At 56.1% G+C, this 24,176-nt stretch overlaps 10 protein-coding genes across 10 annotated transcripts; 4 read left to right on the forward strand and 6 right to left on the reverse strand.

Moving 5' to 3' along the window:
- Window positions 1-17: 17 nt before the first annotated feature.
- LY79DRAFT_611753 (PHF5-like protein) lies at window positions 18-774 on the forward strand. The gene is made up of 2 exons (XM_060561950.1): window positions 18-147; window positions 202-774. The coding sequence occupies exons 1-2, from the start codon at window positions 131-133 to the stop codon at window positions 515-517; spliced, it is 333 nt and encodes a 110-aa protein (XP_060411511.1). The 5' UTR covers window positions 18-130; the 3' UTR covers window positions 518-774.
- Window positions 775-778: 4 nt separating this feature from the next.
- LY79DRAFT_636691 (peroxin 26) lies at window positions 779-2,582 on the reverse strand. The gene is made up of 2 exons (XM_060562275.1): window positions 1,780-2,582; window positions 779-1,726 (listed from the first exon to the last, which is right to left on the reverse strand). Exons 1-2 carry the CDS (start codon window positions 2,280-2,282, stop codon window positions 823-825), a joined length of 1,407 nt encoding a protein of 468 aa, XP_060411512.1. The 5' UTR covers window positions 2,283-2,582; the 3' UTR covers window positions 779-822.
- Window positions 2,583-4,223: 1,641 nt separating this feature from the next.
- Window positions 4,224-4,874, reverse strand: LY79DRAFT_692112 (uncharacterized protein; the record flags this gene model as incomplete). Its single annotated transcript, XM_060564761.1, has 3 exons — window positions 4,224-4,576; window positions 4,644-4,705; window positions 4,745-4,874. 3 exons carry the CDS (start codon window positions 4,872-4,874, stop codon window positions 4,250-4,252), a joined length of 519 nt encoding a protein of 172 aa, XP_060411513.1. The 3' UTR covers window positions 4,224-4,249.
- Window positions 4,875-5,405: 531 nt separating this feature from the next.
- Window positions 5,406-6,909, reverse strand: LY79DRAFT_301461 (NUDIX domain-containing protein). The gene is made up of 3 exons (XM_060552282.1): window positions 6,682-6,909; window positions 5,907-6,613; window positions 5,406-5,822 (listed from the first exon to the last, which is right to left on the reverse strand). The coding sequence occupies exons 1-3, from the start codon at window positions 6,728-6,730 to the stop codon at window positions 5,544-5,546; spliced, it is 1,035 nt and encodes a 344-aa protein (XP_060411514.1). The 5' UTR covers window positions 6,731-6,909; the 3' UTR covers window positions 5,406-5,543.
- A 753-nt stretch (window positions 6,910-7,662) lies between these two features.
- LY79DRAFT_581739 (PHD-finger domain-containing protein) lies at window positions 7,663-9,734 on the reverse strand (the record flags this gene model as incomplete). Its single annotated transcript, XM_060560208.1, has 2 exons — window positions 7,663-9,365; window positions 9,437-9,734. The coding sequence occupies 2 exons, from the start codon at window positions 9,732-9,734 to the stop codon at window positions 7,663-7,665; spliced, it is 2,001 nt and encodes a 666-aa protein (XP_060411515.1).
- A 3,235-nt stretch (window positions 9,735-12,969) lies between these two features.
- LY79DRAFT_671720 (ribosomal L37ae family protein) lies at window positions 12,970-13,854 on the reverse strand (the record flags this gene model as incomplete). Its single annotated transcript, XM_060563950.1, has 3 exons — window positions 12,970-13,033; window positions 13,094-13,290; window positions 13,837-13,854. The coding sequence occupies 3 exons, from the start codon at window positions 13,852-13,854 to the stop codon at window positions 12,970-12,972; spliced, it is 279 nt and encodes a 92-aa protein (XP_060411516.1).
- Window positions 13,855-14,641: 787 nt separating this feature from the next.
- LY79DRAFT_520520 (saccharopine dehydrogenase) lies at window positions 14,642-16,378 on the forward strand (the record flags this gene model as incomplete). The annotated part of the gene is made up of 5 exons (XM_060555250.1): window positions 14,642-14,696; window positions 14,761-14,904; window positions 15,179-15,524; window positions 15,603-16,168; window positions 16,221-16,378. The coding sequence occupies 5 exons, from the start codon at window positions 14,642-14,644 to the stop codon at window positions 16,376-16,378; spliced, it is 1,269 nt and encodes a 422-aa protein (XP_060411517.1).
- Window positions 16,379-17,275: 897 nt separating this feature from the next.
- Window positions 17,276-19,202, forward strand: LY79DRAFT_301648 (uncharacterized protein). The gene is made up of 3 exons (XM_060552283.1): window positions 17,276-18,511; window positions 18,566-18,917; window positions 18,973-19,202. Exons 1-3 carry the CDS (start codon window positions 17,402-17,404, stop codon window positions 19,044-19,046), a joined length of 1,536 nt encoding a protein of 511 aa, XP_060411518.1. The 5' UTR covers window positions 17,276-17,401; the 3' UTR covers window positions 19,047-19,202.
- A 17-nt stretch (window positions 19,203-19,219) lies between these two features.
- Window positions 19,220-20,719, reverse strand: LY79DRAFT_561261 (HMG box protein). Its single transcript, XM_060558388.1, has 2 exons — window positions 19,982-20,719; window positions 19,220-19,924 (listed from the first exon to the last, which is right to left on the reverse strand). The coding sequence occupies exons 1-2, from the start codon at window positions 20,270-20,272 to the stop codon at window positions 19,358-19,360; spliced, it is 858 nt and encodes a 285-aa protein (XP_060411519.1). The 5' UTR covers window positions 20,273-20,719; the 3' UTR covers window positions 19,220-19,357.
- A 304-nt stretch (window positions 20,720-21,023) lies between these two features.
- On the forward strand, window positions 21,024-22,786 carry LY79DRAFT_520674 (T-complex protein 1; the record flags this gene model as incomplete). Its single annotated transcript, XM_060555267.1, has 3 exons — window positions 21,024-21,082; window positions 21,152-22,544; window positions 22,595-22,786. 3 exons carry the CDS (start codon window positions 21,024-21,026, stop codon window positions 22,784-22,786), a joined length of 1,644 nt encoding a protein of 547 aa, XP_060411520.1.
- Between the last annotated feature and the right edge of the window lie 1,390 nt (window positions 22,787-24,176).

Raw genomic sequence — 24,176 nt, forward strand, 5'->3', positions numbered from 1 at the left:
TGTTCCCAGAATCGCGGTGCCAGAACTTGCGACTATCCACTTCAGCGACTTGAAGCACCATACCAGCCAAACCACCCATTTGCAAGGTCTTCTTCCCAGAAATCACCAAAAGAAAGAAAAAGAAAAAAAAATGTCGCGTCATCACCCGTAAGTCGGCTCGCCTCTCTTATTGACATGCACCAAGCTAACCCCGATTGCCAGCGATCTCGTCATGTGCCGCAAGCAGGCCGGTATCGCCATCGGCCGCCTCTGCGATAAGTGCGACGGCAAGTGCCCCGTCTGCGACTCCTACGTGCGCCCGACGACCCTCGTTCGCATCTGCGACGAGTGCTCCTTCGGCAACTACCAGAACAAGTGCGTCGTCTGCGGCGGTGAGGGCATCTCGGACGCCTTCTACTGCTTCGAGTGCACGCGCCTCGAGAAGGACCGCGATGGCTGCCCCAAGATCATAAACCTCGGCAGTTCCAGGACCGACCTGTTTTACCAGAAAAAGACCAATCGGACGGCGACGTACTAGTCCCTGCGTCGCCCGGGTATGGGCACCGGTGTGGTTCGACGAAAAGGATACAGACGGCTACGAGCTTTACGGGAATGGGCTTTTGCATTGTCTGGCGTTCGGGCGTATAGTGTCTGTCGCACACAGTTTGTGGAGGAAAGACTGGGGCTTCGTTTGGCAGTAGCCAGAAATGATGTTCTCTCTTCATGTTGCGACAAAGCTTCATTTTTTGCGTTAGTATAAAAGAGGCCACGGACAATTACGGCCATTGTTCACCCAAATCCGTATAGTACAGTGAAGCCAGAGCTAAGCAGTATCCGTCGTAATCATATGTAGCTAACCTTAACTCCCATTCCCGCAGTTGCCTTAACCTTATTCCAACCGTTACCAAGCACTCGCTGTATCCGTTCACGGATGTTCTTCTGCCCGAACATGACGACCAACCCCAAAATGAAGGCCACCAGCCGCATCAGCAGCATAGGATTCGTCTTAAACGACGCCCCCAGCTGGTCTATTACCTCGCGTATGCGAGACAAAACCATTGAAGCCCTCGTCCCAAACGTTGGCGCGGTTGGCGATTTTCCTTTCGCCTGGGAGACAGGCAGTTTCGAATTCGAGTTAGAGCCAGAGGCGTTGGAGACCACTCTCGCGTGACGTCCCTTGCTCGACCCCGCCTTGCTCGAGCCTGCTTTACTGGGTGTCTTTTCGATGCCGTAGTCCCCTTCGGCCCCTTCTCTCCGTGCCCTCTCTTCCTCTAACCTCCGGCGTTCTCGTTCTTCGTTTTCGGCCCTCAGCTGCTTCGCCTCTTCGATGTCGCGCCGCAGTTGCTCCTCCTGACGGCGACGCTCTTCCGTCTCTTGCCTCTCCTGTTCTTGCTGCTCTTCCTGTAGGCTCTCCAGAGCTTGCAAGAACGCTTCACGGCGCTCGTCGTCCAATACTGAGCTCACGCTGATAAACTCGCGGGCATAATCCCATTCATTGTTGCGGATTAGCACGTGCAGCGTATACAGCTCGAGGATCTTGACCCGCGCATTGAGGTCCCTCGGCGTATCCGCTCCGCTCGTAGCCTTGGCGGGAGACCGGTGCCGGTTCAGCCGTGGTGACGGTGATGGTGAGTCCGAGAACCGCTTGGATAAGTCCATGTTTGGCGACGTAGATGCTGCAAGATAGCTCTCTAGCTTTTTCTGATTTAATTCTTGCGTCCGCGCGTGGGCTAAGAGGAGCGTGGCGCTGCGTGCTTGTTAGCTTTTCTCCAGCAGAGACCCTGGCTGAGGGGAGCTCACAGATTGATGACAACATCCGAGTCGACGTCGCTCTCGACGCCGTGGTATCCGTTGCGTACGACTTCTTCCCACACCTCGCCCTCTCTAACCTTGGAGCATAGCGACCGCCACTCCTGGCTCCCGAAGGCATCCTTTCCCTCGTCCGGCTCCAGTTCGACGATTGCGTTCAACGTCGTCAAATACAGGCTCCAGACCTTGATCCTCGTGGATCGTGACGCCCTCGCGACGGGCGCAGGCTCGTTTACGCCGTCTTCTGACTGTCCCGGCGGCGGGGTGATTAGTGGCAGGATGGTCGATAGGGCCTCGGGCAGCCGACGCGTGAGGAACAGAGTTGAGGCCTGGCGGTAGGTTTTTGATATCTGGGAGTTGTGGCGTGATGAGGTCGAGGAAGAGAGAGACGAGATAGAGCTCGCGAGCATGTGCGGAGGAAACGTGGCAGTGGTATCGGAGGAGGCGACCGTGGGACTCAAGGTCGCCGTGTAGGAGCCATTGACGGACGACATGTCTGCGGCGGTGGATAGTTAGACAATTATGGGCGGCAGCAAGTTGTCAGTACGTCGGCATTGAACTGGCCCAGGCGGGGGGAAATGAGGACAAAATAAGAACTGGGTCTATTATTATGTGTCCGGCGTGCGGAGAATGGCGGCCATCATACGCGTTCCTATGCAAAAATGCCACTTGCTATGACAGGAGCCGCGACATGTGGTTAGATTTGGAGTTCCTGGGTGCTGCGGAGAGAGAGAGAGTAAGGGAGTGGTGTGGGTGGGTGGTCGTCGTTGTTGGCGCGTGCCGGGTGCTGTGCTGCTGGAGAATTCCAATTGGACTCTGCTGACAGCATGCGCAGGAACGCACCGACAGGGTTACACTTTTTTTCGGCCCCGGTTTAGCCTCGGTTTGTTTCTCTGCTCTGCACCGCCGGCCCAGGCGGACTGACCGCCAAAACGAGGGGAGCCGATAAGCGAGTACCAGTGACGTCCCACCGGACGCCTCACATGTCAAGTACCCCTCTAGCCTCCGCGAGCAGTAGCAGCAGCATTCCCATTGGGTGGACCTTCTGCTTCGGGAAAGGCGCCTTGCCTGTCGGAGCAACAGGGGTTGCCCTCGACGACCTCCCCAATCCCGGAGATCACCAACCATATCCAGATGGTCGTCTCATGCTCTCTCGCAGCCTGTCATTTCCAATGTTCGTGTTCTCCCGCATCATGCGGGTCGGGGCTCTCGTCCAACTGCTGGCTTTCTTAACTACTTTATTATGACGCCCCTTTAATTGCTCCCCCCCGCCCCCCCCGGCTCTCGACTGTCAATTGCAGGCTTACACAAACGGCCTCGCGGTTCAGGGGTTCTCCGCCCATTGCTTCCCCAGATTGAACCGAAGCGCATAGTGGGTGGCAGTCAGTGACAGTCCAATATGGCTACGGCTAAGCATTGAAGAGACTGGCCTTCGTGGGGAGCCTTTGATTAACTCTGATGTCGCCTCTTTGCATCACCCCTGTGCCACTTTTGTCCCCTTTCCCATCTCCGTCCTCGCTGTTTGCACGTCCATATAGTCACCTCGCTCATACCGACCTATCAGAGAAGAAAGTCCTGAGAAAGGACGTCGTTCCTGCCCTGAGTTCTCTGGCGCTTCCAGGGGCCAGCCAGCGTATTGGGAGTCATGTCGCTTCGACTTGGCGGTTCGATTATGTCTTCGGGTCATCTATCGATACATTGCTTTGCGGGGCTTCTCATAAACCCCACCAGGGATCACCCGTCCTTGACGACATTGCAAGACCCATCACTTCGAGCACACGCTTTCTGCACCCCCGCCTTCTGCACAGCTGATTCGACATGCTTAGCCAAGCCTCACTCCCCAAGGTAAACCGTCTTGTGTGGTGCGATCCGCGTCATATTTCGGATCAAGGCGAATACTAGGCCGTTCAATTCGAGTTGACTAACTCCCGTGTTGTCGGCACCCGCCGGCTCCGGCCAACTGGGGCTAGATGTTCTCTGGTCCTCAAAGTGGTCAGCCTCTGGCAACATCTCCACGCGGGCTGTCCTCACCTGAGTACTTGCGCTACAAGATCGAGAGCCGATCTCGTAGGGACTTGCGTTTCTAAGAGCCGTAAGAAGCTGTCACAACTTCGTCAACCTCGTCCGCTGACATAAAACCAATCTCATTGTCTTTTTCGTCACCCACTGAGTAGATGATCACATTGGCACCATAATTCCAAATACGGCACCTCATGTACGGAACAAGGACTTGGACCTGTCTGCGGACGATCTGATGATAGATGCTGGTCTGCTTTTTGCTGTCCGAACGAGGGATGAGTATCTCGATTTCCGTAGATCTCCGAAAAGCATCGTCGTCAGCCTATATTCAGGTCGGAGGAGACCAATGAGCAGGTATTTCTGTGACAGACATGGTATAGGTCTCGACTAGGGGGGCACTTACCTTCATGTTGGAACCCGCCAGCCAGCCGTAGACCGTGTCCTAAACATATGCACTGAAACAATGTAGTCCATCGTCCTCCTCGTTGTAAGGGTGGTCTCTCTCTTTCCGAGGCGACATTTTCTTCTCCATTCGCTGGGTGGCCATGCGGACGTCCTGGTGGCTGAGATACGGGACGCAGTCTTCGTAGGGTTTCTTCATCCGGACACCCCTTTTTCTTAAAAACTTGGGGGTGTAATACGTTACACACAGTCGTCTGTCGAGATCCCGGACGAACATCTCGTCATCTTGAGTGTCTGCATGTAAGTAAGGGCTGACGGTAAAGCTGTAGGACTGGACACTGCATGAGCCATCCACGAAGGTGTCGGACTGATAGATGCGACGTCGCGGGGTGGGGGGAGAGAGGGGGATTGCCGACCTGATTGGACCATGATACAAGTGATGTCTTGGCCAAAGACGTGTTGAAGGTGGAGGCTATCTTCTTCGCGGCTTCGTAGACTTATTGCCTTCTAGGTTTTTTATACCTCTCCTCCGAACCCTTGTCTGTGATTCCGGTCATCTTAAGGTTGATGGGGACGAATTGCGAAGTGGCGATAGACAGTAATACCCGGAGCAGCTGCCGCCAGGAGTTCTTCATGGTGACATTCATTGCTTGGACGGGAGCCATCGCGCCTTTGACGAAGTAACCTGATGTGGTTGACGAAAAACCCCCGTACCTAGAAAGAGAAGCAGGGCAATAAATCCTCGACGGAAGGAGCGTTATGCCGACATTCAGATGAACACCTACCGAATGCCATGCTTTCTTCGAGGTTCGAGCTCGAGCATCAGACTTGTATTCTTAGCCTACCAGTGTGTGGGACACATATAAGAATGAGAAATCCATATGCTAGGAGAATTAGGCCGAAAACACGAAAATGCTTTGATGAAGTACTAGAAACCGATGGAAACAGGATAGTCATGAAACACACTGTGAGAATCTCTGCTGCCACCGCTCGCCCATGTACCTGCTCAGGTGGCATTATGATCTTGACTACCGTCATCACCGGACGCCGAATCGGCATGCCGCTGCGGAACAGAATGCGTATTGGCACCAGAACCCAGAGTACAGCTTCAAGAAGAGCGTGCCGCTTTGACCGCTTCCGGCCCCAATGGAGCCAAGGGCAGCCGGAGCCGAAAGCAAGAACGTCGAGCCCAGACCGGCCGACATCGTCCAGTGAAGATTTGATTGTACAGTTTATCTATGATACAACAGCGTTACATCCCTTTTCTTGCTTTTGCCCTTCCTTGGATGCGGGTCGGACCAGTCGAAAGCCAAAGCCCCTTCCCCCAACCGTCTTTACCGGTCCGCCATCATGTTTCGTACACTGCGGTAGTACCCAGGCTCCAGCACCTCCTGGAGCTCCTCCCGCGTCAACCACTTGAACTCCTTGTACTGGTGCTTATTGGCCGACAGATCCGCCTGGCCCGCCATGATGCGGACTTTGAGGAAGAACGTTTTTTGCCCCTTGTCTTCGGTGGTCGCAGGCTTCTTCACGTAGGCGGCGACCGGCACGCGACCGACCATCCACGTGTTCATGTTGACACCCGCCGTCTCGTCAAGAATCCTCTGCGCAGCCTGCGTTCCTCAGTCAGCACGATTTGTTTGTCACGACATTGTAACCTGGTAAAGGGGGTCAGGAGAAAGGGTATCCAAACTCACCTCGTGGAGGTTCTCCTCCGTGGACATTCCCGCCGCGGGGAACTCCCACTTGGCACCGTCCTTGGAGATCTTCTTGACGACCAGGTACAGAGTGCGGTCCATGGCGCGGTCCAGCCTTGTCGTGTCGCGCTTATGGTCCGCTTCCGACACTCGCGGCGCGAGGGCCTCGGGAGGTGCCCGGTCCTCCTCGGGGATGATCTCGGCGTCGTCACTCACGCGCATGACGGAGTCCTTCAACAGTAGGTCGACGGTCGTGTCGTGGCTGCTCAGCTCGTCGCCGACCATCAGCTCGTCATCCCACGCCCGCGAGGCCTTGCCGTTGTACACGCCGAGCTCCTTTGCCACGGTGCCCTGACGGTCCTTGACCTTCATGTTCCAATCGATTAGCGCCGGGGTATCGGGCTTGAAGTAGACGGACGTGATGAATGGCAGTGACAGGCGCTCGTTAAGCCGCTTCTGGTAGAAGAAGTAGGCCTGCTCGAAGGCCGTCAGAGGTCGCGTGAGGAGCGGCGCCCGCGTCAGGATCACGCCGGCCTTGATATGGTAGTTGGAACCCGTCTGACGCGTCGCCTTGGGCTCAGGAGGAATGCCGACGTTTGGAGGAGGCGCCGTGGTCGTCGTCGTTGTCGAGGCAGCGGCAGCGGCGCCCGAGTATGCCCGTGAGGGAGCTGGAGCTCGGATCTGGACCCTCGCGCATTGTCGGCAGACTCTAGGGGTGGCTGCCCGTATCAATTAGTCAGTTACTCTGGGATTACAACGGCGAAAAGGCTCTCACGTCGTATACGCCCGAGGGCGGCGATTGCGCCTCTGCTGGCGGCCGTCATGGTGAATGGTTAGGTGTACTGAGTCTCCTCATTGACACACCAGTCGAGATCTCGGATTGAACTTTTTTGCTGCGAAGCTCGGTCGAGGTACGTACCGCCGTGTTCTGGCATCGCTTACCTAAGACCGCAGACGCTAGTGGCTCAGCTTCGAGAGGTACCGGGTTAACTTGGCGTCTGAGAAGCGCCGGCGGGCTTGCATCACGTAAGCAATGGGGCACTCGTTGCAGAGCCTTTATCATCTTTGCACCGACCCGCAGCTTCTCTTCCTCTTCTTCTTTTTTTCTCACTACGGCACCAATTCCTTATCGTCAAGACCTGTTCCGCCTCCAGAACGTCCTGATCATTTATCCGGTGCCCAGAGTAAAGAGCAGTCTTTTTTCGCTAGCAGCACCTGCATTTCTTACTGGGTTATACTGTTAGATAGTTACTGCAAACATATATTCAGCCACTCATGACTGATCAATGGGTCGCTGGCCCTTGCTGCTGCGTCGCCAAGACCGAGAGAGAATGCTCGGCATTCCGCTGAGGACATCTCGTTGCTCTTGTACGCCTCACGCCGTCATTCTATCTCCGTGGGTGTGTCTGATGCCACTGACAGCACCCATGCAGAACCGGCCACGGTCCGATCTCGCAGTCCCTGCAATTTGAAATGAAGAGTCGTATGTCCATTCGTCGTATCGTCGTCGTCTATCTACAGTACAAGAAGCTTCGTCTTCGGCCTTAATTCAAGCCGTAATATGGTGTTGAGGGAGCACTCGCTATTTCGAGCAGATCGAACCTCCCTAGTTACAAATGCGTCTTTCCTATCCAGAAAGATAATTGATTGCCGTAAAATTTCAAAGAAGCCTCCCCTGGTTGGAGTGTCGGGTATCAAACCGCTTGGTTCGCTGCCAAACACCAAAAACAAAACGCCATGCCGTGTGTGCTGCCAATCAAGCCTTCAGTTCCTCCACTGCACGAGCCACCTCCTTGGAAGCGATCTTTTCCCATGCTTTCTTGGCGTCTTCGTCCAAACTTTGGGGATCGCGAAGACCCTCGTATAACTTTCGAGAGACGTCCCGATTGATATTTGCGTACTGCTCCGATGTGAGCTCTTGTGCGCGCCAATGAGGCTTGAGAGCGGCCCGGACGATGCCGCTGATTTTCTCCTTCGTTTCGAAGGGAATGGCCGGCGGGCGTGTGGGGGACGAGTCTTGCGACCGGGAAAAGTTGGGTCGCTGCCGGTTTGGCCGCTGCGGTCGAGGCTGGCGGATTTCGGCGCCGTTCGAACGACTATCGGAGTCGCTGCTGTCACCCGTGTTTCGAGTGGGCGAGTAGTTGGCTTTAGGAAACCTCGGCTCCACATACGAGCTCAAAGACAACGTAGGCGAGGTAGGTCGGGAGTGTGGCGGCGGTGTGAGGGATAGCGCCCGCGGAGAGTTGCGTGATGATGAGGAGGGGGATGCCGCCGGTGACGAGGGGTCGGCACCGGAATGGGTGCCGAAATAATTCCGCACCGTCTCATCGTCTGACGGAGTGCTCATCTCCACCTCCTTGAGTAACGACGACAGGAAAGATGGGCCAGGCTCAGCACTGACCGGAGACTGGACATGTTGGGTGGCGCCGTTCGTCTGAGGCCTCGAGACCAGTACGGTCGTCGCCGCGGGCGACGATGCGGCCGCAGGTGCAGAAGCGGAAGCCGAGTTGGACGCAGAGGCAGAGCCAGAACCCGAAGTTGAAGCAGAAGCGGACCCTGAAGCTTCTCCGTGCAAAGGCAGTCGGCGGGTGCGAGGTCGCTTGAGCTTGCGCTCGGGCTCTTGAGCGGGTTCCTGAGGAGAGGCCGTGACGGACCTTGTCTTTCGCTTGCGGGTGTTGGGGGTAGTCTCTGCTTCGCGAGCTCTGTCAAGGGCTCCCCAGGCCTGCTGTTCCTCTCGTGTCTCGGGAGGTGGTAGAGCAGGTTGGGCGACCGGCTCGACGGGTGCGCCATCCAAACGGTGACCCACGGCCGGGCGGATGTTCTGTACGAAAATGTCTCTGGCGCCTAGGCGGCTGGCGATGTTCATGCGCTGCTGCCAGTCCTGGTGCTCTTGGATCTCACGGATCTGCTCTCTCTGTGCCTGGGCACGACGGAAACCCTGGAAGAGATCCTCATCTTCGTCATTGTCGAGGTCGATATCGGTAGCGTCGTAGATGCGGCTCGCAATCCGATCCCATGCGCCTTGCCATTCGAGAGATCTCGCTTCGCGCCGCGCGTTCCTGGCTTGCAACTGAGTACGCAAGAAGCCTCGTCGGGCAACGACGTTTCGCCGGTTGGCTGCTGAGCGAGCAGCCTGCGTAATAGGCTGCCGCTGCGCCTGCACTTCGACATCCGAAGTCTCGCTCGAGCTGGACCGACCTGCGTGATTCTCGGCACACTCGAAGCAGTACCAGTACTCGGTCTGTGGAACACCGGACAGCCCGATGCAGTGCGTGTGGTAGGCGGCATTGCAACCGTCGCAGAGGAGCAGCACTTCTTCGTGGTCCGAAGACTCGCAAATGGGGCAGGCGGGACTTGGCTCCGAGGCTTCGTCTTCAGGGTTCTCCTCCAGCCACCTGTGAATGTCGAACTCTTGCTCTTGCTTCTTGTCCTGGACGGCGTACGAATCGATAGGAGGGCCTGAGGGGGGAGGAAAGTGTTAGCCTCTGCTGTTGCTGTCGGGTTGTCGAGCAGGATGTTTCGATACGTACCATTGAGCTCAGATGATAGACTGACCTCATTAAAGGGCGTCCGGCAAATAGGGCAAGTGTTTGAGTTCTTGGCCCAACTCCTGATGCACTGATCGTGGACAACATGGTTGCAGCCAACCAGAGTAGCAATGAAGTTGGACTCTTGGTCCTCGAGGATTTCAATGTCTGAGTCGATGGTACGGTAGACGGCCTGTGTAGTTGCGGACGCTGCTGGTCCCGCTCCGTTTGCACTGTCTGGCTGGGACGAGGGGTGCTGCAGCGACTCCAGGCATATGATGCACTGATCCGGTTCAGTCATTGTGGCAACAGTGATAGTATCGCTTCCAGAGTGGTGAATTCATAAAAAATTGTCGTGAATGATAGCCAAAGGATGGCCCTTGAAGTGCACAAGGATCCACAGTCGCCTTTCTGTCTGAACTGCTGTGGTTTTGTATGCAGCGTCCTGTTGCCTTGTTGCTGGTTGTAGGCGGCAAAACAAAAAAAGGTGCCGAGTTGAGGGCCCTTCTGTGGTGGTGCTGAGGCGGCAAGAGAGTTGGGGGGTGCACAAACGCACTACAGCTGGGCAAAGTTGCTGAAGAGTGGGAAGAGGGAGAAAAGTGGGAAGGAGGCAAGTTCCGTGTGGTCAGCGCTCTGCGGTTCTGGCGAAAGACAGACAGACGTCAGCTGGGGCAGTTTGAAGACGCTTCGGTGCGTAGGAACCCGAACGAAGGCGAGACCAGCTGAAAAATCAAATAGGAAATAAAACGAAATAAACAACTCGTGTAAAGAGAGGCTGGCTAGAGGGGGAAATTCGTACTTTCGCTTGTGGTGCTTATGTGAGGCGAAAGGAGGAGGAAGAGACAGGTGGGAGAAAGAGCCCGAGGGGAAAAGCGCTTCGTCGGTGGTGGTGGTGGTGGTGGTGCTGGAGTGCTAGAGTGCTAGAGTGCTGCAGTGCAGACAGAGCGAGAGTGCTGGGCTGTCAGGTCAGGGAACTCGACGGGAGGAATTGTAGGAGAGAAGGTTTGGAGGGACCCAAGCCCCGAAGCGGGTTTTTGCGAGCTTAACGGCCTGCAGCTGGTCTCGACCGGGGCCAATCAACGACCGGCTGATGCAGCGGCGCCATGCTCATTGCACCTCGCAACCCGTGGTGGGCTGGACAGGGGTGGCAGGGACTTGCCGGGCCCCATGGACATTCAACACACCTGCCTGCACCACACCTTCAGACTCAAGAGTCCAACCAGCAACACCAACGTGCCTGGCACATATTTGAGATCCGAGTAGGCAAGTCGAGGAGGCACCGAGACGAACCAGACTAACCCACTAGGGCCGCTGCAGGAGCACAAACCCCTAATGATCGATGCAGGTCAACGCCCCCGGTCGGTCCATCCCAACTGTAACCGTCCCTCTCTCGCCCCTCCTCTTCCTCAGTGCCTAGACAAAGAGAGCCAAGGGCACTTTGGCAGAATACACTGGTTGAAGGGCAGTGCTGCTGATGCTGGTCTTCCTCGACGGACGGCTGCCCGTTCTCACAAGAGGGTGTGGTGGGAAAACGAAGGAATACGTACCTGACTTGGCATAACAACCCAGATGACGACTTGGGGAGCTTGCGTGGTTGCGTTGCGTTGCGTTGCGTCGAGTTTGCGTTTACCGGCCTTCTCCTCACGGTTCCTGCTTATCTCATTTGTTCCCCTCTCGTCCGTCGGCCACCCTCCAATAAGGTAGGTACGAAGTGAATGAGATGAGCGAGCCGTGTCGCGGGGAAGAGGGTGCGAAGGGGAAGGTAGTAAGTGGGCGAGTCAAACACTCGAACGATGTGTTGGCTCGTGCGACATCAAGTCGGCCATGTACCTACCTAACTACCTTTGGGCCAGGTGAGCGTATGATGCCGTTGCTGTGTGGGACTTGGTAGCGTCTTGCTGTGTGCCCGGTCGTCTTTTGACGTGGAAGGGAGTGTATACGTTTATATCAGGCAATATTGTCAGGTGTGAAATTGATAACTGTTGCGAGACTATGTGGTGTTACGGTCGGGCTTGCCTCAGAATGGCGGCAGCATTGGCCCCGTATGGATGAGAAAGGGCGATTGGGAACGCAGCGCGAGAATGGGAATGCACAGTGGCGAGTCGAGGGCGGGATCCGCGATGGCTGAAGAGGGAAAGGCCGGGGCGCAGGGTGCAAAGATTCGGCCGCTGGAATGAGGTCAGGTCAACGGTACAATGAGTGCCGTCTCCGAGTCCAAAAATGGGATTACTTTCCTCACGCGGAAGTCTTACGGAGCACGCAGGGCCAGGGAAGGGAAAGTAACAAGGGACTGAGGTGACATTGCTGCTGTATCCCGTAAAGCAAGGTCCACGTGAGACCTTCACGCCCCTCGTTTCCCGGATGCCGACGAGATTGGTCGACGGGGCCTGCGTCAGGTTAGTCCCAAGCCAGAGTCCATCTCTTCCTTAGTTTGCCCGCCCGAGCGACCAGATATTAGACGGCGGCCGTCCGCCCCGGGTGCAATTGTCATCCGTCGTTTATTAACTATGGCCGAAGAGGGAGCGAAAAATGGTTGGCAATCCTCAGGGTATGCAGAGCTTTTTTTATTTTATTTTTTATTACCTTGCGAAGTTCGCCTTTGTCACTTCGTTTGATGACGGCAAATTCCCCGACGCAACGAAAGCAACCCAAACCAGATAGATGCGCTTACGTGGGGGGGGGGGTGGCTGGGTTATTCAGCTATCCGTCATTACGTGACCCCTTCGAGGCGCCGTACACATCGTCTATTTAAAACCAGGGACGAGGTGAGATGGGTAAACTCACCGACTTACATGGTGCAGATCCGTCAACTTATTCACCGCGACAGCCGCGGCCTCTCATTGGTCGCCTGACCCCAGCAGTATCCGTGTCTTGCCAACCCGGAGCACCTGGATGACTCAAGTGCTGAACCTCAGTGGCACCCCATCGCCTGCCGCACACATGTCCGCTTGTCTAGGCCAACACTTGAGCGGGCGGTTGTACTAGCCCTCTAGACATGTCAATGGAGGCCTTGCGTGAAACATCTGCCAGGACTTCGGCCTTTTGACGCACGTCAAACCCAGGCACCCAGCGATCTGCCCTCTCCTTGCTCTACCCTGACTGGAGATGGCTCGGCACCAGTAGCGGAAGCTCTTCACGGGTGCGTGGCCTTTGTAAATGTCTTGTGACAACCATGTATTGCATTTCTCTGTTGAGTGGGCGGGCCGCTTCGACCACGCGGCTACATGAAGGGGACGATGACTGTTGTCCCTGCTAGCTACTCCGAGTGACCATGATATGTTGTTCGGCTCACCACTTCACCTTCATCTAGTGACTTGTCTGGGCATGTAGATGGCACATCTCAGAACGAAGCGATCGGGAGGGGATGTTGCTGTACGTCAAGTTCTTTTCATTGCTGACCAAATGGTCCCTCTGTCAGCTGACCGAAGACCCGTTCCATTGTGGCCCTCGTCAGGATGTAGGCATGATATCCGGTTTTCCCATACACCCGCCCGAAATGCAAATCAGAAGTCGTCCACCAACCCGTAACTCTTCCCTTAAACCTCGGCAATCTCCCTCAGGCGACGGAGAGTAGAGCGCATGGCAGCGGCAGCGGGGGTACTGTGTCTCATGGTTAGCCACATTCGCTCTCGTTCACCTCGTCGTCAAATGGTCACGTACGAGACAGTGTAGGCACCGCCAGCAACGGTCTTCTTGCAGCCCTTGCAGTTCCAGATACCGGTGGAGTGGCGCTTGACGGTAGGCTTTCCGCAGAACGTGCAAGTGTAGGTTGCATGCTGGGAGACTTCCATCTTCTTGACCTGCTTACGCAGGGAGGCACCATATCTGGTACCGTACTTGCCGGTCACTCCGACCTTCTATAAGGTTGTTAGCCATCTGCGGTGTGGATGCGGCAAAGCAGAGATGTCCTGGCTTCAACGGTCCGACCAAGTAGCCGCCCAGCAACAGTAAGCCTGTTGCGCTAGCAACTGTATCCGAGAAGAGAGAAGAGCAATTCGGGCGTAGCGGAGCGGTTTCGTCCCCAAGGACGACAGGATGCCGGTACCGTCTTGTGTCCACAGAGTAACTCGACCTGGCCGACATGTTACATGGTTTGAGAGGGCGTGATGGCATAGCCACGGTACCTAAAAGTCGTGTGGTCGTTAAACTAGGCGCCAGTGTGCTCGTCGCTCGTCTCTCTCTCGTTCTCAGATTGTTGGAAGCTCGGCTCTGCTGCGTGGGAGGTCTACTCTCATTGTCTTGCCTCCCCCCGACCCCTAGGGAATCCACGCTTCACCCGCCATTGTCGCCAATGGGGGGAAGTCGTGACGATGAGTCGGCCGCGGGGCAGGAGGGAAATTCGAACCACAACGGCAGGTCGATGAAGCCAGTCCTCCGCGGAATGGGTGTAGAGCATTACGAACCTTCGTGCGCTTGGCCATTTTGTCGATGTGTTGGGGGAACGGGTTCGTTGACTTGAAGTGCGACGAGTGGTGATGTTTCCTCCCAGGGCAGTTGCTCAATAAAAGTTTTTGTGCTTTGGTGGAATTTCAGGGCCGTCTCTGTGTGTGTGTGGAAAGGAGCACGGACCATTCGCTGAAAAACCGCTGGTGTGTGGGGTTCGCGCCTGCCCTGAGTCCTGACGCAACAAGAAGGTCTTGGAAACGAAATAAGAGGCCGCCACGTGACCTTCCGCCTGACTAGAAAATGCATTGTCAGCAGAGTTGCATCGACCGGGTGCTCAAACAGAAGGGAAGGCTTTCACGTCAAGTCAGGCCCGGGAGATCGGCGTCACAGCTGCCCGCTCGGGCCTTGTATGCCATAAACGGAAAGCACAGCGTCTGGGCGGCCATGGAAGCGCTTTTGCGCCGAAACTGCGCGGACCAGATGCCTTGAAGAGATGATATCGCCGTTTGCTACACAACAAAGTTTGCGCTGACGACGGCCGCATCATGGACTGTGTCACCAATGGACCGCAAGACGGGCTCTTGTTTGTGATCATTGAACCCTGAGTGCCACTTTTTTTTTTTTTTTCTCACGGTGCACTATAGGGGTGTGAAAGACAGCCGGCCGCGCATGACATTAACGTACTTAAGCAAATTGTGTGAAACTTTTATAACACTTTGGCCACTACCACCGAGTTCACCTATCCCTCGTCCTTCAATATCAGAGACTGTGTATCCTTCAAAGCAACCTCAACATTATCCATCCTGGCAAGCCCATCAAACAATGCCTTTTAAACAGCACGACCGCCAGTACGACCTGGTCGTCTTTGGTGCCACTGGTGCGTATAAGTCGAGATGCCGGCAGTCGAACGAAGGGAGCGCCACTGCTGACGAGATTCTTAGGATACACCGGGGCCTTCGTAGCAGAGCACATCACGACACACCTAACGACCAATCTGAGATGGGCCGTTGCCGGTCGTACAGAGGCGAAGCTTCGGCAACTTGTTGCCGAGTGCAAGAAGCTGAGTCCCGACAGATTGCAGCCAGGTGAGTGACAAGATTTTGCGCACCAACAGCAGACGAGCGTCCGAATCCCAACGGATTTTCCTAGGCCATATGGCTGTCTTGCATTCGACCTTCGCCGGCTATTTATCCCTGGAGAGCTGCCAACACCAACCTGGCAAGAAGGCGAGAACCTGCATCTGCGGACAGATCGAGAGGTGGTGACGAGTGACTGAAGGGCCAGATCCTTCGTACGAGCTTGGCGGCCGAACACCCACCTAGCTCACCGTCAAGTATCTATGCTGACCAGTGCTTGCAGAAATTGAAATTTGCTGCGTCAACAACGAGGATCTTGAGGCGCTCGCTAGAAAAACGTACATTCTCATCACCACTGTGGGTCCATATGCGCAGTATGGCGAGCATGCGTTCAGAGCCTGTGCCGAGAATGGCACGCATTATCTGGATGTCACCGGCGAGATCCCTTGGACCGGCACGATGATTAACAAGTATGATTCTGTCGCGCGGGAGACGGGGGCGATGATGTTCCCGCAGATTGGAATCGAGTCGGCACCGCCTGACCTTGTCACTTGGCTGCTGGCAAAACAGGTCCGCGAGAAGCTTTCAGCCAAGACGGGCGCCGTGACGGTGTCCATCCATCACCTGGAGTAGGCCCCCCAGACCACCGTCCGTCTGGTCGGTGAATCGTTGACGAAATGTCGTTCTAATGCCAAGTCTTACGATAGTTCAGCTCCATCTGGCGGTACACTGGCGACGGTTCTCAGCCTGTTTGACTCATTCACCCTTTCGCAGGTGAGGGCGCAGCACAAGCCATACGCTCTGTCGCCCATCCAGAACCGCAACCACGTTCAATCGCAGACGTCCCTGCTCACCAAATTGGTGGGGTTGCGAAATGTGCCGGGTCTGGGGCTGATGACTACATCCATTGCCGGGATGACGGACGCGCCCATCGTCCAAAGAACGTGGGGTCTCTTGGAAACTTTGCCCTCACGGGAGAAGCAGTCCTACGGACCCAACTTCTCGTTCCATGAGTACATGAGAGCCAAGGGGTACCTCCAAGGAATCGCCATCCACTGGAGCCTGGCGTTCTTCGGCCTGCTTCTCGCGACTGCTGCGCCGTTCCGCAAACTGGTCAAAGTGTTTGTCTACCAACCTGGCCAAGGACCAGACAGGGAGGCGTCCAAAAAGGACGAAATTGAGTATCGTGGCATTGCCATACCGGACAAGCAACCCAAGACGGGATGTTCCAAGGCATTCTGCCGAGCATGGTTCAATGGCAGCATGTACTACTGTGAGTCCGTTCACTTGGTGTGTCTTGACAGAGTGCTGACTCTTGCGAAAAGTGACGGCTGTCCTATTGGCCCAAGCTGCTTCGACACTTTTGGAAGAGGAAGTCGACCTGCCCGGTGGTGTCTTCACCCCATCGTGCCTGGGGCAGCCCTTCATCGACCGGCTGCAGGGAGCCGGCTTCAACTTTGAGTCAAGGATTCTGGAAAATTAGCGAGAGGAGCTGGGTGTATGCGATGTAGTTTTTGCAGTTGTACAACTGTGTGCCCCATTCACATAGTACTGTTCTGAACATGCCATAAAGCTGTCATTTTGACTGATGGATGACAAGCCCATCTCGAACGCCAGCACCAGCTCCAAGATGCATGTGAGCCGAAGAGAGTTGCCATGCCGGTTGCACAAGCGAAAGCTACGGCTGCAAGATGCAAACCGAACGAGTGTCAAGGGAAGGGCTTACAGACACAGAACTAGACCCGTAGGTGCCTATGCAAGTACGGAGGAGCGTGTCAAAAGTAGGGATCCACAGTGCCAAGACAATTCAAGCACAATCACCTAGCCAACAGTATCAGTACAAGGAAGTACATAAGAACATAACGCTCACCATACTTCTCCCTACCTACCTCTTAAGCTCTATACCTAAAGTGCCTATCTCCCCTGAGACATTAAGCGAGTTTCCCCTAAGAGATTAAAGCTATAGTTTATTAACACTCTAGAGTCCCTAAAGAGTCTGATGAGACGAGGTAACTTGAAGTCTTCCCTCCTAGAGTCCCCACTTCTAGTCTTGGCACTATGGATCATTACTTTTGACACGCTCCTCCGTATGCAAGATGCACTTGAATGTTCCCACAGTGGAGTGTCGCCCGGCAGCGCTCCGGGTAATTAGCGCACCGAAAGCAGCTTTCCCCGCAAAATTAGAAGCCCGCAGCTTGTGCCAGGCCCTGGGAGGTTCCCCCAATTTGTGAAAAGTGAGGACGTCATCAGGCATGGTGCAAATCTAGCACACTTCCCGCACCCAGCAAAGCATTGTCGCTCCCGTCGTTCACACACGCTGCAATGACCTTTCTCCGGACACCGTCAAGCTAAGGGAAAAGGGCCACCCAAATTCTAATCCGTCGCGACATGCGGTTGACGATATTCCCTTCCGTCACCCGAGCAATCCTATTTTGTGATACCCCCCCTGAGCTGGAAAAAAAGGAAAGAAAAAGAAATTAAAAAAAAAAAAAAAGCTATTTCGAGAATGGACCAGACAACAACAGCCGGCGGCTCGGCCTCGGCCACCGAAAACACGCCACTTCTTTCAACGACAGAAACCCGGCCGAAATCGTCGCGCACCGTCACCTTCAACCCGAATCCCGTCTCCAAGACGATAGAGCCCGAGCCGGCCTTTCAACGGTTCAAGGCGGGCCATGGTAACAGTTTGTCGACGAGTCCCGGACAGAACTCTGCACTAGCCTCCATCAACAACAAGCTGCGGCGGAGGAACAGCCATGGAGCTGTGCCGAGCCATATACCCCCCCAGATGGTGCCCAAGATTGGCCCGCAGCGAAGCACCAAGAACGCGCAGAAGCTTAAGCTGCTGCCGAACCCAGAGCTCAACGAGGAGAGCCCTGACGAGGAGAGTGGCAGGGACGTGTACTCGCAGTACACGCGGATCAAGGATCCCACGGCGCGCAGAGATGCCGCACGCCTGGGTAAGGCGGACCGCGACCGGTTGCCGAGGGTGACGGCGTACTGCACGGCGAACAAGTACCAAATGGAGGGATTGATGCGTTTCCTCAAGGGTCGAGGAAAGTCGAGGGGCGCCACCCCCAAGTTGATCGACGAGTGCATATATTCGGCGTACGACTACAGCAAGACTGTGGAGCACAGGCACGGCCGTAGAGCCGGCTCCCAGCCCGACCCAGTGCAGGCCTACGAGAGGCGGCACTCAACGGGCGATGTCTCGGACAGCGGCTTCGCTCGGGACAACCTCATCGACCTCCAGTCAGAAGGCAGACAGGACTCTGGGTTTGTCGACGGCTTCGATGGGAGCAGCGAGGAGCACGCACTGGTCGAGACCAACCCGGACTTTGATACCAAGATCCATACCCCCGAGGTCTTCCTCTTCAACTACGGAGTCGTCGTGATATGGGGCATGACCCCGGCTGAGGAGCAGAGGTTCCTCAAGGAGATTGCCAAGTTCGAGACGGAGAAGCTGGCGCCGGATGATGTTGAGACGGAACATTTCAACTTTTACTACACGCGGGAGTACCAGGCGCGCATCTACAACGACTTCATCACGCTGCGAGACAAGCGGAACTACATGACTAAGCTGGCCATCTCTCATGCTCTAGCGCAGAGTGTCAAGGTAACGCACAGCGGATGCGCAGCCCGACTATACTACGGTTGCTAACGATGGCAGACGTCCTTGTTCGAGGAACTGATTGCCTCAACGGTCGACACGTGCAAAGACATCCCTACGCAGATCGCGCTGACGGGCAAGATCGCCCTGAGCCGAACGCAGATCAACATGCAGATTGGCGAGCTCTTCATCCTCCGCATCAACATCCACCTTAACGGCTCGGTGCTCGACACCCCAGAGCTGTTCTGGGTCGAGCCTCAGCTCGAACCGGTGTACCAGGCTGTCCGTAGCTACCTGGAGATGGACCAGCGTGTCGGCCTCCTGAATGAGCGACTGGACGTCATTGCGGACTTGCTCGCCGTGCTCAAGGACCAGCTCAGCCACGGACACGGAGAGAAGCTGGAATGGATTGGTGCGTTATCCCTTCCCCATCGTCGCAAGGCGTGACTAACAATAGGCGTGCGCAGTAATTGTACTCATTGCGGCCGAGATTCTCGTCGCAGCCATCAACATCGTGGTGGACTTGTATGCATCGGATTAGTAACATGTACTGTATGGCATTCTTTTGGCAGCGGTTCATTGCGGGCGGGAAAAGTCAGGCGATCGGAGGGGATTCCACATCAGGGCACACAGAACACCACAGGAGTTCCGTCTTGTGGCACAGTAGAGAGAAGGAGCATCACGGCGCAGGGTGGCGGCGCAGGAAAGGGTGTAATCAATCGGCTGTGACGCTTCCATCCACAGGTGCTATTTATGGTGCCTCGTATTGTACAAACAAGCAATCAAGTCTCTACCCGCAAAGCCGCCCCAACGCCTGAACCCGTCCCAACACGCGGCGTGCGCGGAGCCGCATCAGTCGTCCGCCTTGTCGTCCGCGGCCGGAGTGTCCTCCGGTTGCTCCTCGGTGTCGTAGTTGGCCATCTCTACGTCTTCGTCTTGCGATGCCGCGGGCGCCGCCTCTGGCGACTTCTCGCGCTCCTCTTCCTCCTTGGGCTCGGCGCTCTTGCTCTTGGCCGCGAAGGCATCCTTGTCCTTCTGGTACTTGGCCATCTCCTGCTCGGAGCGCTTCTGGAACGTCTCCTTCTCGCCGTCCGGCAGGTCCTTCCAACCGCGGGCGAGCTCCTCGTCAACGTTGGCGTCAGCGTCGTCCTTGCTCTTCTCCTCGAGAGCAGGCCGCGTCTCGGCGCAGTACAGCTCAAACGCGTTGCCTGGACGCTTGGGCGGCTTCGCGACACCGTTGGTGCGCGCCGAGGCCTGGGTGTCGCCGCCCTGGGTGTGGGAGAAAGTCTCGGAGCTGGGTGAGATGGTCGCGGCGGTCTGGCTGAGCGGTCTGGAGTTGCCCTTAGCAGCGGCGTCGATCTCGGCGAGGACCGAAGGCTTCCGGTGACCGCGTTTCGTACGCAGAGGCTTTTCTTGAGGCTGAGATGGTGTCAGCAACCTGCTTTGTCGTCGAGGTGGGCTTGGCGGAGGGCCTACAGTCGGTGGCGGGCTCGGGCTGCCGTCTGAATCCTCCACGTTGGTGCTTGTTCTCTTAGCTAGTTGCTCCAGCAAAAAGGCCCTCTCCATCCGCAGCTTCTCAATCTGTCGCCGGATCCGGGCGAGACGGATGCGAGTCGCGTCATTTTCCTCCTCAACCTCGCCGGTGCGCTGCTTGAGCTGGACGCATTTTCTCCGGTAGGCCTCTTCGACGGAGGGAGGTAGGGAAGGGGGGATCGCTAAGAGGTCGATCGTGGGGGGGTTAGCTCGAATGATCTTTTTAGGAGGCATTGTGCGAATGGTCTGGGGCAGTTCGTGTAGGGGAGGGAACAGGAATTGGCCCTTTTTCCACGAAAGGTAGGGAGACGAGTTGCGATGAGATGGGATTCGCGGCAGATGTCAAGCGGAGCTTTGCTTGGTAGGTTTGATTTCAAAAGAGTCACAAACGTACCGGATTGCGGAGCCATCACGTATCATTCGGAAGGGGGTTTGATGATGATTTGCGCACCCGGAGAAGGCAGATTAAGCTGAGGGTTCGATTGCGACGCGTATCTGGTACTTGAAGAATGTAATTGGGTGTGGTGAGAATCTGCCGAGAACGAGAGAGACGGGCGACTATCGAGAGGAAACCAACGGCAACAAGCAACCAACCTGGGACCGCGCCAGTTGGGGAGTGCGAGGCTGGCAGCTGTTGTCTCACACGCTCCAGGGACAGCAAGGAGCCGTGGAAGGACAGGGGTCTCCAGTGGTCCGTCCGGGACACAGCGCTGGAACCACCCCCAAAATGTAGAATGCACCAGATGCGCCGGATCGGAAGAATGGCACGCCTGCGACGTCGTGATTGGTCACCCCAGTGCCAACCCACCAAAGGCTGCAGCAATACGCTCCCGCACCTGCACCCAGACTTTTTTTTGAGGCCTGGAGGAAGAGGAGCTCCCGCAACCATATCATCAACACACAGGGTACTTTTCACGCTGTTGTTTTTGAGCTTCACGACCGAACTCGCCCTGATATTTAAAGCGTACCAGGTCGTTGGTTCATCATGTCTCTCAACATCCCCAACGCGCCTAACGCGAACCTGTTCAAGCAGGGGTACAACAAGTGAGTTCCCCTCCCATCTGAAGCTCCCCCCGCCTTGCTGTCGGTCACCGACTGACCCCCTCGTACCAGCTACGACTCCGAAGATGGAGCCGTCCTGCGCAACATCGACGCCTGCCGGGCCATCTCCTCGACCGTTCAGACGTCGCTGGGTCCCTACGGTCGCAACAAGATTGTCATCAACCACCTTCAGAAGATGATCCTCACATCCGACGCCGCCACCATCCTCAGAGAACTCGATGTCGTCCACCCGGCGGCCAAGCTCCTGGTCATGGCCAGTCAACAGCAAGAGGCGGAGATGGGCGACGCCACCAACCTGGTGATCGTTCTTGCCGGTGAGCTGCTGAAGAAGGCGGAGGACCTGCTGCGTATGGGCTTGAAGACGGCAGATATCGTTACCGGTTACGAGCGTGCACAAAAGTTCGCCCTCGAGACGCTGGACGAGCTTTCCGTCGACAAGGTGGAAGACATTCGGTCTCAGGAAGAGCTTAGCAAGGCCATCCGCACTGTCGTCGCCAGCAAGCAGAACGGCAGCGAGGACTTCCTCTCCGACCTCGTCGCCGAGGCCGTCCTGGCGGTGTTGCCCAAGAACCCCGCTGGTTTCAACGTCGACAACATCAGAGTGGTCAAGATCATGGGCGGCGCCCTGGAGCAAAGCCGTGTGGTCAAGGGTATGGTCTTTCCCAAGGAGCCTGATGGCTCGGTCAAGAAGGCGCAGCGCGCCAAGGTCGGAGTCTTCTCCTGCCCCATCGACAACAGCCAGACCGAGACCAAGGGCACCGTGCTCTTGCACAACGCCAAGGAGATGATGGACTTCACCAAGGGCGAGGAGTCGCACCTCGAGGCTGCCATTAAGGAGCTCTACGATGTCGGCATCAGAGTGGTTATTGCTGGCTCCACGGTGGGCGAGCTGGCCCTCCATTACCTCAACAGATTCGGCATCCTCGTCATCAAGATTCTTAGCAAGTTCGAGCTGCGCAGGATCTGCAGAGTTGTCGGAGCTACCCCCCTTGCTCGGCTGGGTGCCCCCATGCCGGACGAGATGGGTTCCATCGATGTTGTCGAGACCCTCGAGATCGGCGGGGACCGCGTTACCGTCTTCAGACAAGAGAACGAGGCCACAAGAACGGCGACTCTGGTCCTGAGAGGAGCCACCCAGAACCACCTGGACGATGTCGAGCGTGCCGTCGACGACGGCGTCAATGTTGTCAAGGCTATCACCAGAGACCCCCGCCTTGTGCCTGGCGCGGGTGCTACAGAGATCCAGCTCGTTGAGCGGCTGAACGCCCTCGGCGAGAAGACCCCGGGTCTGTCGCAGTACGCCATCCGAAAGTACGGCGAGGCCTTTGAGGTCATCCCCAGAACCCTTGCCGAGAGTGCCGGTCTAGACGCCACGGAGGTTCTGAGCAGACTGTACATGGCACACCACAAGAAGGACGACTGGGCTACCGGTGTCGATGTCGAGGTAAGGACTACGTGCCCGCCGTTTCAGAACCAGGATGCTGACAAGCTTAGAACGATGACGGCTCTGGTACCCTGGACGCCCGTGAGGAGGGCATTCTGGACCTGCTTGTCTCCAAGTCCTGGGCCATCAAGCTCGCGACCGAGGCGGCCCGGACCGTCCTGTCAGTCGACCAGATTATCGTGGCTCGCCGGGCCGGTGGCCCCAAGCCTCCCGGTCCCAACCCCAACTGGGATGAGGACTAAACGGGGAAACGAGGCGGCTGGTAATGGAATTTACGTCGGTTTTTATGATCATAGACCACCCCAAAAGTCACGTCGAGATATCCCGAATAGAGTCCTGAAGACAAATGCAACGTGCGCGAGCACGTCCGAAGTGATGGCCTGCAACGTTATCTACAGGGCCGTGAGAGTGAGGCGACCGAGGATACCGTCTGCCTAGCCCATTAGCACAATGGACGACGCTATTGTGATTCACTCTCTCGCCATCAATTCACCTCGTAGCTCATTTGACGTGTGATTTTCATCGAGTTAACCGTCAGTTATATGAAAAGGCCCGCCCTCCCTCCGCCGCAACAATGGTCGGCTCGACGTTATCAACAGCATCAGCAAAACCCCGAGCACGCAAACACAAGCCTACAATCCACCCTCCTGCCTCTCTAACCCGGCATGACCACACAAATTTCTCCCACGAAACTCCATCACGATGGCTCCTAGCTCTATTAACGGCTGCACCGGCGGCACCAAGGGAGGCTAGGGCAACGACCAGTCGCACTTGGGCACCGTTTATCTTTGGGCAGGCTCGCTTTATCTCGGATCCTGAGGAGAGGACGCTGAACTCGCGAGTCTCTTCGCGGTTGTGTAAGTTTAGCATAGCAATGACCAGCCTCATCTAATTTTCTTATTCTCGCTCGGGCCACTTGTGTATCGAGCGGGCTCCAGATAGCGTGGTGACAGCGAACCTCCAGTTCAATCCAGGCCTTAATGCACCATGAACGCCTGCAAAGTGGGTACAGGATAGCAGAAGCTACTTCTCCCGACGCGGGCGTTTTCGGTATGAGGGCTTGAGACAACATTGTCTCCCAATCATTTGCTGGCCTCCCCCGATCGTGACGTCTGGACCTTGTCACCACACCCCCCCTTGCGTCTCAGCAAGCGGTTTTCGTGTTCAGGCAAGAGGCCTTTGATACTCGATGCCCCCTTTCCCCCAGCACCGATGTCTCATCGTCATTGTGTGGATGAGTGAGCAACACTGTCAAGCCGGCACGTTTGAGTAAGCGTGTTTTCATACCTCAGGGAGACAGATTCTGGCTAGGGCAGTCGTCTCGGTCACTACCACGCCCGCCTGACAGGTTTGCGAGATTAGGTCAATGTTAGATCCAAAATCAGCGTGCTTGGCAATATTTCTGGCTTTTTAGCCATTGTATAAGTTCATGGAGGTTTTGGTCCGCTGTTGCGGACAGCGTTGACGCTGTATTGCAAGCAGAACCAACGAGTCCCTGGCTTTGGAGCGTCCTTGCTCAGCGACAGCTATGATCGTGAACCTCGTTTTGATAGAAGATCCTACTGCCGGGAGGGCTTTTTGTTTGTGCGGAGGCTCCTCAATGGCAGCACCTGTAACTAGGGTGTGATTTTA

The sequence above is a fragment of the Colletotrichum navitas genome (genome assembly GCF_030913465.1).
Source record: "Colletotrichum navitas strain CBS 125086 chromosome Unknown LY79scaffold_54, whole genome shotgun sequence".
Taxonomy (NCBI): Eukaryota; Fungi; Ascomycota; class Sordariomycetes; order Glomerellales; family Glomerellaceae; genus Colletotrichum; species Colletotrichum navitas.

Excerpts from the sequence above, each read along its gene's own strand:
- LY79DRAFT_636691 (XM_060562275.1), bottom strand. The coding sequence starts at position 2,282 with ATGTCGTCCGTCAATGGCTCCTACACGGCGACCTTGAGTCCCACGGTC. Across the intron at positions 1,727-1,779 it reads TCGGATGTTGTCATCAATCT|CGCCACGCTCCTCTTAGCCC; the intron begins GTGAGCTCCCCT and ends ACAAGCACGCAG.
- LY79DRAFT_301461 (XM_060552282.1), bottom strand. The coding sequence starts at position 6,730 with ATGACGGCCGCCAGCAGAGGCGCAATCGCCGCCCTCGGGCGTATACGA. Across the intron at positions 6,614-6,681 it reads CGCCCTCGGGCGTATACGAC|TCTGCCGACAATGCGCGAGG; the intron begins GTGAGAGCCTTT and ends CCACCCCTAGAG. Across the intron at positions 5,823-5,906 it reads CGGAGGAGAACCTCCACGAG|GCTGCGCAGAGGATTCTTGA; the intron begins GTGAGTTTGGAT and ends TGAGGAACGCAG.
- LY79DRAFT_301648 (XM_060552283.1), top strand. The coding sequence starts at position 17,402 with ATGGACCAGACAACAACAGCCGGCGGCTCGGCCTCGGCCACCGAAAAC. Across the intron at positions 18,512-18,565 it reads CTCTAGCGCAGAGTGTCAAG|ACGTCCTTGTTCGAGGAACT; the intron begins GTAACGCACAGC and ends TAACGATGGCAG. Across the intron at positions 18,918-18,972 it reads AGAGAAGCTGGAATGGATTG|TAATTGTACTCATTGCGGCC; the intron begins GTGCGTTATCCC and ends AGGCGTGCGCAG.
- LY79DRAFT_561261 (XM_060558388.1), bottom strand. The coding sequence starts at position 20,272 with ATGCCTCCTAAAAAGATCATTCGAGCTAACCCCCCCACGATCGACCTC. Across the intron at positions 19,925-19,981 it reads GCCCGAGCCCGCCACCGACT|CCTCAAGAAAAGCCTCTGCG; the intron begins GTAGGCCCTCCG and ends ACACCATCTCAG.